The sequence below is a fragment of the Manacus vitellinus genome, unplaced genomic scaffold, assembly GCF_001715985.3.
Source record: "Manacus vitellinus isolate BGI_N305 unplaced genomic scaffold, ASM171598v3 scaffold_6_pilon, whole genome shotgun sequence".
NCBI classification, from domain to species: domain Eukaryota; kingdom Metazoa; phylum Chordata; class Aves; order Passeriformes; family Pipridae; genus Manacus; species Manacus vitellinus.
Genome location: NW_021940750.1, coordinates 19,700,215 through 19,710,618, shown reverse-complemented (window position 1 = coordinate 19,710,618; position 10,404 = coordinate 19,700,215). Strand labels below are relative to the sequence as shown.

The window sequence follows — 10,404 nt, the reverse complement described above, 5'->3', positions numbered from 1 at the left end:
GCCGGCAGCTGCCGCAGAGGCAAGGCTGTGTATGGCTGTCCCGGCGCTCCCGCGGGCCCTGATGTCCCTGGGGTTCACGTGGCCTCGGTTCCTTGGGGCGGCCGTGTTCCCGTGCCCGCCCGCTGTCCGCGGCCCGTGTCGCCGTGCCGCTGCAGTCCCGCCCCACCCGGTTCCGGTGACCGGAGGCTCCATGGCAGAGCTGATGAATTGTTGTAGCGATTGAAGGGTGGCACGAGCGCGGCCACACGTCCCCTCGAGCCGGGCCCGGGAACGGCGCACGAAGGCAAAGCGGTGCTGCAGCCTCGCGAAGGGCAGCGCGTAGCCCCTCGAGGGGACGGGGGCCCTGCGAGGTGATCCAGCCCCGATGATCCATCCCCAGAATGCCATGAACGATCCTGTTTCCAGCGAATACGATAAACCTGAGATACAAACACGAGAACGGAGCAGTGGATGTGTGAAATTGCCTCATCCATTACAGAAGCGACTGCACTGATGCAGGAATTTTTTTTTTGTTTCTCCCTTCCCACACTGAAGTATGAGTTAAACATACAAATATGTTCTGTAGCCCGTTAGTAATGATTTATGCCAAGTGCTGAACTGCATCCTAAAGACATGAGGGCTTGTGTGTCTGAATTCTAGTAGCTGGGCAGTGAGACCTCGTGGCTATGGGTCACCAGGGCACCAGCACTGTGGTGTGTCACTCCTTGTTCTCCTTCCCAAGCACAGAAAACATGAGCAATTTTTGTCATGTTCAATCTCTAGTTCATGGCTGGCAAATCAAGGAATTTGTAGCCAGTGCAAAAAGGCATGTATTGGAGGAAAAGTCCTAAGATTTCTCAGTCAGGAGAAAAATCAGGAAAACCAGGTTGTTGGGTAGAGGAAAAGCTTTGTTCTCTCTGGTAGAAAAGCTAGACTTTGTGTTCATTTGTTGTTAAATTCCAGGGAATCCACACACGTGATACATTAATACCATTAATCTACAAGAAAAGCTTTGACTGTGAACTCAAGCTATAAGATGCAAATCTTTAAGAAAACTGTTTTCATTTAACACACATAGAACAGTCTTTTCTATTCTTTGGTATCCCTTCTTTTCATCTAGAGGCGATTATTGATCCTTTTCTGTTTAGGATGATTTGTCTAGATTTCTCCTGCAGTGAATAGGACTTCAGATAGCATTTGTACTTTTAGCTTCTATCTCCTCTTCACTGTACAGGTACTTAGCATTTATATCCATTAGCTCTATGGGCCAGTTTACTCACTAAGCTTTCTAAAGTCTGTCCTCCCCAAATAGGGAATTCCTATTGCAAACATCCTGTAATTTAGCCTCCTGATGTATTCACTCAAAGTGAATTCTCTTGTGATCAGTTTACTCACAGTTATTTCCTGCAGGCAGGTCTCTCCCAGTATTCTTGCTCTTTGTTGTGGTTACTCAATATTGTCAAGAGACTTGTTACTTCCCTTATGAAGGAATACATGTACTTAACCACTTTCAGGAGCAACTGTTTTCCAGCCTACATCGAGGAGGTCAAACTGTAACTTTCAAATAACTTGACAGATGCCTTTTCAGTATTCAATTCTGGTTTGGACAGCAGTAGAGTTGACTTCCACCAAACAAGACACTGGCTTTACCCAATGTTACCTTGCCCTAAAGCAACCCTGCTAAGTTCACATTATGCCTTCTTATTCTTTTATTCAGAATATTTTATTTTTATTCTTTTATTCTATTCAGTCTGTTACATTAGTGGCTGTCATCGTGTTGGTTTTAGTTCTTTTTCTTTAAGCTCATGTTCTTCCTGCTTCTAAATGCTATTATGCTACCTCTCAGTTATCCCTCAATCACCCTGTGTCACATCTTGGATAAACAGTTTAAATTTCTCCACTTCATCTGGTGGTAAGGGTGCAGTAATCTTAGGCCTTCTGGTAGCTTCAGAAAGGAGTGGAAATTATTTTCTCCCATTCTTTGCATAAATCCAGACCTTCTTTACATGGCTGCCCTGGTTGTTCTCTATCTTCTGAAGCTGTGGGAACTGGCTACAGCAAGAGACAGGATGTTAGTGGGAAGGCTGAATTCTCTAGTTACTGAGAAACACTGCAAGCATCTCTTTGATATTTAACTCCTGTGCAGGTTTAAACCAACTGCCAGAGTTGGGTCAGGAAGGAACTTCTCTGGTTTGGACTGGCAGTTCTGCCTTTGTGGGAATACCAAAGTATTCTAGATTATCGAACTCTTTCCTGTGACAAGGATCTTTCCTCCTTTGATATGCTGTTGGGATGCCATTATATGCATGGAATAAATATTTTCCTCTGAACTAAGTGTCTGGTACACAGGTTCCCTGGCACTGCAGGACAAGCAGTTGATCATTCAGGTGGTCCTTTCCTATCCTGTTTATCTTCTGACAAGGTTCTTTGAGTTAATGCTTAAGTTTTTCATCTTGCCAATTATATTCAGTTAAAGAAAATTTCCTGATGGGATTGTTCACTGCCAATACTTTCTCCTTGCTGCTCAACCTCCAAACCTTCTAACACATCTTTAGCAATTGCCTTATGTGTATTCCAGGTTCCTCCTCCTTTTACTAAAAAAAGACAGAGTAAAAGGAATAAAAGACTTCAGTTAATGGACGTATTTGCTTTGATTCCTACCCACAGCTACATACATATCTTTTCATGAAATCCCTCCAATAGGCATTATGCTGGCAGGTACATGTTCCCCAAATTCATCAGGTTGTTGTACCTTTGACCTCTTATCTGGTGCCAGAAAGATTTTTATCAAATATTACCACATATGTCCATTTCTTTCTTCTCCAGTCTCCTTCCATTTAGGTTAATTCAAGTGAAGTTATTTGCACTGGAACAATTTTAGTTAACTCTTTACTTGTAGAATTCTTTCAAAACTAGAATTATTCCGAAAACCAAGTTACAGGGATCTAATCCTACAACTGTTTCTCAGTCCTCATTTGACTAAACATGGGCTTCAAGTGTTCATGACAATACTTATCATTTAGCTTAAAGAAATGTAACTTGGACTGAGAGAAGAAAACGAATGATATTATTTTTGAAATGCATGTATTATACACTGAGTGTGAAATTTCAGGGTTGTTGGCTACTCTCTTCCTGGGTGGAGGTTGAGAAAATAAACTTCAATGGTGATAGCCCGGAAGGGTCTAAGTTTTGAAAGCATCAGTATGCTGTTATTTCAGGAGTGTTTAGTAGGTGAGCCTGCAGCAAGCAAAGAGATAGCAGGAGAGGTAGGTCTGATGTGTTCCCAAACTCTTCTGCAGTATCTATAGAGACAGGGTGCTAGCAAGAAAGTTATTAGGATGTCAGGGCATTTCCCAAGGACAGAAAATTATCTTCACTGTATGATGTCCAGCATACAGACAGCTGAGTTCAGCTATTATACGACCATTAAGATTGGAAAAGACCTCTAAGATCTAATCCAACCATTAACTCAGCACTGCCAAATCCACCACTAAACCATGTCTCTAAGTACTACATCCGCACGTATTTTTAACACTTCCAGGGACAGTGATTCCACCACTTCCCTTGGCAGTGTGTTCCAATGCTTGACCACCCTTTCAGTGAAGAAATTTTTCCAAATATCCAGTCTAAACCTCCCCTGACACAACTTGAGGCCATTTCCTCTCATCCTGTCACCTGTTACCTGGGAAAGGAGACTGACCCCCACCTGGATACCATCTCCTTTCAGGTAGTTATAGAGTGATAACATCTCCCCTGCGCCTCCTTTTCCTCAGACTAAACAACCACAGCTCCCTCATCTGCTCCTCATAAGTCTTGTGCTCTAGACCCTTCACCAGCTCTGCTGGCCTTCTCTGGACACACTCCAGCACCTCAATGTCTCTTTTGTAGTGAGGGGCCTAAAACTGAACACAGGACTCAAGGTGCAGCCTCGCCAATGCCGAGTCCAGGGGCAGGATCTCTTCCCTAATCCTGCTGGCCCCACTATTTCTGATACAGGTAAGGATGCTATTGGCCTTCTTGGCCACCTCTGCAGCCAAATCAATGTAAGGCACTACAGGATAAAAACTCCAATAAAGTTTGGAAATTTTCTGATTTTTACCAAGAATATAAATTTTCAGTCTTGTCCTGTATTTTGGCCAGGAAGCATACTTTAGCATGTTGGCCCCTGCTGGCCCTGTCCTCACCACAGAGCAAAGATCGTAAGAGCAAATTATATTGCTAAGAACTAAGGAGTAATGGAGAAGATATGAGAATGCAGAGTTATGGCTTTGAAATACTTTTCCCCCTGCATTTCTCCATGTGGCTTAACCATTGCTTTCCATTCCTCCTCTGACCACTTCCTTCCCTGCAGTAAATGCTGCTGGGAGACTATCTGCAACCATTGCTCTTATTCTCCAACACTGACTCTGATCCCAGCTCACATTAATACCTTTCCCCATTTGACACCTTCCTCCTCTTCCCTGATACCTAATGGAAGTGATAAGGGTTTGAGGTGCATAGGTCCCAAGCAAACAAGAGAGAGAGATCTGTCCCAACCCAACCCTACCCTGTCTCCACCACTCTAAATGTAAGCAAAAGGACCAGACTGCCAGCTAACCCACTAAAGACAGGACAATCTGAGCAGGACACTTAACCAAACATCATTCATTGTACAGCTGAATAAAAGCCCATCAATTCCCAGATCATCAATTCCCAAAATCTTCTAGATTGCTGTTCCAGAGAAGGCCCACCAACTGGTGCAGATCTGACGTCTTTTCTCCAGAACGCAAGTTCTGATTTGTTTGAGGAAACAGGTGTGAGGGACCTCCCCAGAGAAATACCTGTTCCACTGCAGGTACAGCAATAAGAAACTTCTAAAATTTCTGTGGTTTCATTCTCAGCCAGAGTTGCATCATCAGTATTTAATTCAGAATGCCGAAATCACTTTTTGCAATGATCCCAATGAAGACAGAGGTAGGTATGTTCTGGGCACTGCCACCCTCTGTTTCCCATACGCTTCTCTCAGCTATAGGTAATCAGACCAAGTCAGAACAAGGATGAATAAAACCAGACTCTTCAAAATACCTTCTTCTTAGAAAATCAAGGCTAAGAAGTCAGTTCAGTGTCAGCCATGGTCCTATGAGTAAAAGAGAAAGCAGGAGGGTTGGAATCAGAAGGACCCTTATCCTGGCTCAGAGTCCTGGCATCAATGGCTTGGCTGGACAGGTTAGAATCGAGGAGCTCCATAATCATCTGGCATCCTTTCAATGTTGTACCTGAGAAAGAAGAAAAACTTATGAAGACAACCTACTCCACACTGCTCTCCTCCCCACTGTGGTGGAGCATCTACCTCCTCCTCCTCCTTGGGGCTGCTGTATGATCTCAGGGATTCCTGACAGGCCTTGGTCTTTGTGTAAAGAGTTGGGCAGTGAAGCATCCTTTGAACATACCAGGAAGTCTTGCACGACTAAGATGGAATAGCACTGACTGTACCAGGAACTCCTGTTGCCTGGCTACGGTGAAGGATGTGAGTGCAACTAAGCAGTCATCTCCTGCCCTATCTGAATCATGGCCTGAGTGGAATGGTACCATTGTTACTGGAGTTTTGGAAACTAGAGTAATTACCAATCTGGATTGTGGCCGAGATGTACAATTTATGGACAACTAAAACCAATCACCTTGCGATTCTATAAAGAGTGGTCTTAAGTGAGGCCCTTTGAGCTCTCCTGGGCTGCAGAGTGCTATACAAGCACCTCCCTCTGAGCGGGACACCTCTCAGAGGTCATGAACTTGCAAGTATGCGATACTTGAAGGACCGTAGCTCAGCCTTTGCCTGTTGAAAAACGCAGAGGCATTCAATGTATTTCACTGAACCTGAAGAGAATTTTTACCAGGTACCTTTATACATTTAGATACATCCATCTCTGTGTCCATGTGCACACGTGTGAATTGGCTGAAATACTCTTTACCAAGTGTAGTATGAATGTTGTTTCCTGAATCTATAATTAAGTCATTGTTATAATTGTAGTAAATCCTATTGAATCACTTTATAAATGTTAAGTTAGTCAATGATTAGGTGCTGCTAAAATCTAATTTAGACAGAAACTGTTGACCAAATCTGGGACTAAGATTGGATCTAGCCACACCTGGATTCCATCAGGAGTTTGAAAAGTAAGGGAGTCCATTCTGAACCTTGTAACCCAATGGAAGGATTTTATATTGAATTTTTAGACATAAACCATTGACCAAGCCTGGGACTAGGATTGGATTCAGCCCCACCTAGACTCTGTCAGGAGTTTAGAAAGCAAGGAGATCCTTTCTGAACCTTGTGACTCAACTGGAGGGTCTTCCTTACACTTTGCACTCCCAGTCTCCATGCAAGTCATCCTAAAGTGATTCTAAGCTGATTTTCCTTTGCATTTTTCATCCATGTAGTAAGAGAGTGAACCTTGACATCAAACTCTGTTAAGTTGCACTTCTGCAAATTTATATTAAACCTTGCTTTTGCTAATATCTTTAATGGTGATTGTTGCAATGGCCTAAACCACCCATTCATGACACCATCCGGCAACAGGCTTACAGGCAGACTGAACAGCAAGCTTTGTTGCATTTTTATCTGCAGCTCGGATTCCCAGGAAGAAAAATATTACTTCTGAAAGTAAAAGGTCTTCATAACATTGCTGTTATTCTTCACCTTAAACTCAGAAATCAGGCATCTCAGAAACTCACCATCTCCAGAGAAGGAAAAAAAAGGTGGTTCTGTAAGACTTAGAATTTAAGAGCAGACCACCACAGAGAATAAAACTTTTGACATTCAACTTATAATTCACAGAATCACAGAATCATTTAGGTTAGAAAATACCTCCAAGATCACCAAGTCCAACCTCTGACCAAAGACCACCTTGTCAACTAGACCATGGCACTAAGTGCCATGTCCAGGCATTTCTTGAACACCTCCAGGGATGGTGACTCCACTACACCCCTGGGCATCCCGTTCCAAAAGTTCATGGCCATACTGAATAAGAGGCAAAGATGTTTTGAGAGAAAAATCTTTTGAGCCACATTCTAATTATAGATCACTTAAGACTTTACATATTTCTAGCAATCAACCTCCTCATTTCCAACATGCTGCACTAGTATCCTTCTGAGTTGTTTAGTTTTTAGCTAAGAAGCAAATTCAATCTCTTAGTGAGGGTACACAAAGCTACCAAATGGAATATGGAACAAGAATTTTCTTTTCCTCAAGGACCTGCAGAATGCATTGCCTGGTAGTCCTGCTGCTGCTGGTAAGCAAAACTGATCTATGGAAACACTGGCCTCAAGGAGAGTAGCTCTCCTGGTAAAGACAAGTGAACAAGCAGACTGCAATAAAAGTGGGTCTGTGGCCAGTCTCTTCCCAGCAGTAGCTGTACTTCAACTTCTGTGCAAACACCAGGCCCTTTACTGCAGCCTGCACTACGGACAATTCAGGAGAGAAGTCCACGGTGACAGAGTTCCTGTCAGACAAGGATTATACTGGGCAGGGTTTTTCTCTGTCAGGGGGCCCTTACCTGTGCCTGGAAATATACATTATAGGCACTCCAGGGATTTTTCGTATTCTCCGCTTGAGCTCTTTATCTACGGTGGCCACAATGTAACATTTGTGCTGCAAAAAAAGAAGGCAGGTCAGATTTAACACCAGCGAGCCCACAGAAAGAAGACATAACTGATCAAACACTTCTATTCAGTGAGCTCGTTAAACACAAGAAGGCTAAGAATCCTTAGCAAGGCATTACTAGGACTTGTACAGAATTCCACAGTAGACTAGTAACATCCTTCTGCTCGTCAAAATAGACTCACAGAAATTTCTGAAGGTCTGTCCAGCCTTCCAAGCTGACAGCTTTCCCATCCTCAGTGGTTCTTGATGCTGTTCTGTGCAACAAGAATGCCCAGGGAAGACAATACCTTGCATCAAATACAGTTGTTCTAGGGACTGAAACTGCCCCTTAGTGAAATTTTGTAGTTACTTTGTGGGAAATTTAAGTCATTAGTAGTTAGGAGGGTTCAAGAATTTTTAGTATGTTAGCACAGAACAGAAAATGTCAGAGAGGGAAATACCTGAGTGACCCTCTGTACCAAGCAGTCATCTGCGTAGGTTCCTTTGTGCATACATGGCAAGCGTTCAAACCGAGGGTCCTTGGCAATTCTGTGGGGAAATATAAGGCAGCATCACAGCAATCAGACCACAGAGTACAGTAACACAGTACAGAGGAATAAGAACACCCCTTTCTGTGATATACAGAACATTGTTCTCAAAACAAGGGCTGAAGGGATGGAGTAAATGGTACACAAAAGTCAAATGAAATGAGGAGCAAAAAAGAATGCAGTTTGTCTAATTATTATCGGTTAAGTATTTCTTAGTACTGGTTAGTTGGATTCAAAATCTGTAAAATGTCAGGCCATTGCCAAACAAAGTAATTTGAAATAAGTTATCTGTGGGAAGAACTAGAACTCCTTCCGGTGTGTGATCGTTCACACCATGCATATAGGGACATTGCACCTTCTCTCTGAAGGGCAACATCGAAGCTGCTTAGGGGATGTACTCGGATAGTTTACAACACAGCAGGCCAAAATAAAAAGTAAAGAACAATACATCTGAGTGGAGGATGTGAACTACATTGGACTAGTGTTGTACAGATCACACAATAACCTAGCTCTAGATTATCAATACATGGTACCTACTCATACAGGAGTAACATGAAGTATGAGTAAAAAGTTCCGTAAGACTCAGGTCACTTCTTTATTCATTTTTAGAAATTCTAAAATTAAAAAAAATATATATTTTTTGAGAAACAAGAAAAAGGCTTACTTTGAAAGTCTTAGGAGAATGACAAATTACAGATTGATACTGTGCACTCATACATAGCATTTTGTTTTAAAAACCAAAAAAAATCTAAAACTCGAGACATTGTACTCATCTTGTACAGCCAGAGAACTAAAACCAAGTTCAGGACTCTGCAACAACCTAACCACCCTCTAGTGCAGGAGCATGTCATGGCAAAAGAGAAGAGAACACCCTGCACCTACCTTAACGCCACACGGTACTTCTGTCCTAACTTTTCGATTTCACCCATTACACAGTCTGTGATACATGGAATACCTACATGCAAAAAAAGCCTGTATTAATACAAAGCAATATTTATTCACAGACTTCTATATTGCCCACATGTCCAGGAACGATCATGGAACTCTAAAACATATTACTTACAGCAAGAACTGATAAGGTTGCAAAGTGATGAAATGTAGAGCCACTGAGTTTGACCATGCCATGGTAATTTTAGATATTTAAGTATTAATGCTCTACCTTTGTTGAGACTAGCATTTATGACCACTGTTTGACTGAAACCAGAGGCAGTTCCAGGGTTACCATAGCCATGAACAATCAGCTCCAAGATTATGGCATATATCCTTTTTTCAAGATTTCTATTATTTTCAGCCAGTGGCATGAGGCTGACAAAGCACATTCCAAGCACAGTGTGGCACTGCTTAGTCAGAAGAAGCTGCGAGTGGTGTGGACACTCACACTTGGCATAGAGACAGTCCATCATTGACTGCACTAGGTCCAGCTTGGCCTTGATGGAGAAGTTGATGAAGTTAGTGTCAACCAGGATGTGGTAAGGGGGGCCCAGCTGTGTATTATACTGGAAGAACAAGCAAGAGGGATGCTGGGGGCTGCCAGGAAGACAAAGAATTCAAATCAGTTAAATGCATTTAACAACATGTCCAATCCCACAACTTGCAGAGAATGAAAGAGGAGTAATGAGCAGAAAGACTCTTGCTGCCTCTTAAGCACAGTCCCTTGGTTTGGCCATACCATGTCCTTTTCTGACAGTTTTGCTCAGAAACATCCTCGGTTACAGCCTGCAGCGTGGCCGGCCCTCGCTCCCTTCTTCCCTCCCTCCATCCTCTCTCCCCTAGTGTCGGCAGTACTTACACCTCCCGCTCTTTGATGGCGCTCGGGTCCTCTTTCTTCTTCACGGGGGCTTTCGCCCGGTCCTTCTCTTTACTGCAAAGAAACACAGGCACTTCCCTAGGACGAGTGACAGGGAAGGGCGGCCAGCGGCGGAGAGGCTCGGGCCGGGATCCCCTCCCGCCTCTCCCGAGGGGGACAGGAGGACGCTGCAGGGCCCCGCCTGGGAGCGCAGCCACACTCACATGCGCTCATCCCGGAGGCTGATCATGCGCTTCATCACCGCGTACTTCCGCGCCTTCTTCTGCTTCCCCTGCAGGGAGACGGACAGTCAGCCGCAATGAGCCGAGGAGAGACCCGACCCCAGCCGGTCCCCCCCCGTCCCCTCCCGGCTCACCATGCCGATCACGCCGATCCCACCGCTCCTGCCTCCGCCGTCGGTGCCCCCGGTGCGTCACTGGCCCCGCCCCGGGAGCGCGTCACCTCCGGCTGCCAAA

General features: G+C 44.1%; 1 protein-coding gene across 1 annotated transcript; it reads right to left on the bottom strand.

Annotated features, from left to right (window-relative positions):
• Positions 1 to 4,596: 4,596 nt before the first annotated feature.
• Positions 4,597 to 10,386, bottom strand: FCF1 (FCF1 rRNA-processing protein). The gene is made up of 8 exons (XM_018082994.2): positions 10,305 to 10,386; positions 10,153 to 10,220; positions 9,932 to 10,003; positions 9,521 to 9,669; positions 9,025 to 9,097; positions 8,056 to 8,143; positions 7,509 to 7,603; positions 4,597 to 5,234 (listed from the first exon to the last, which is right to left on the bottom strand). Exons 1-8 carry the CDS (start codon positions 10,305 to 10,307, stop codon positions 5,186 to 5,188), a joined length of 597 nt encoding a protein of 198 aa, XP_017938483.1. The 5' UTR covers positions 10,308 to 10,386; the 3' UTR covers positions 4,597 to 5,185.
• Between the last annotated feature and the right edge of the window lie 18 nt (positions 10,387 to 10,404).

What these genes read in the sequence shown, in the direction of transcription:
- FCF1 (XM_018082994.2), bottom strand. An exon ending in GCCATCAAAGAGCGGGAGGT is followed by an intron (nt 9,670 to 9,931) that starts GTAAGTACTGCC and finishes TCTTCCTGGCAG; the next exon opens with CCCCCAGCATCCCTCTTGCT. An exon ending in TGGTACAGAGGGTCACTCAG is followed by an intron (nt 7,604 to 8,055) that starts GTATTTCCCTCT and finishes CTTTTTTTGCAG; the next exon opens with CACAAATGTTACATTGTGGC.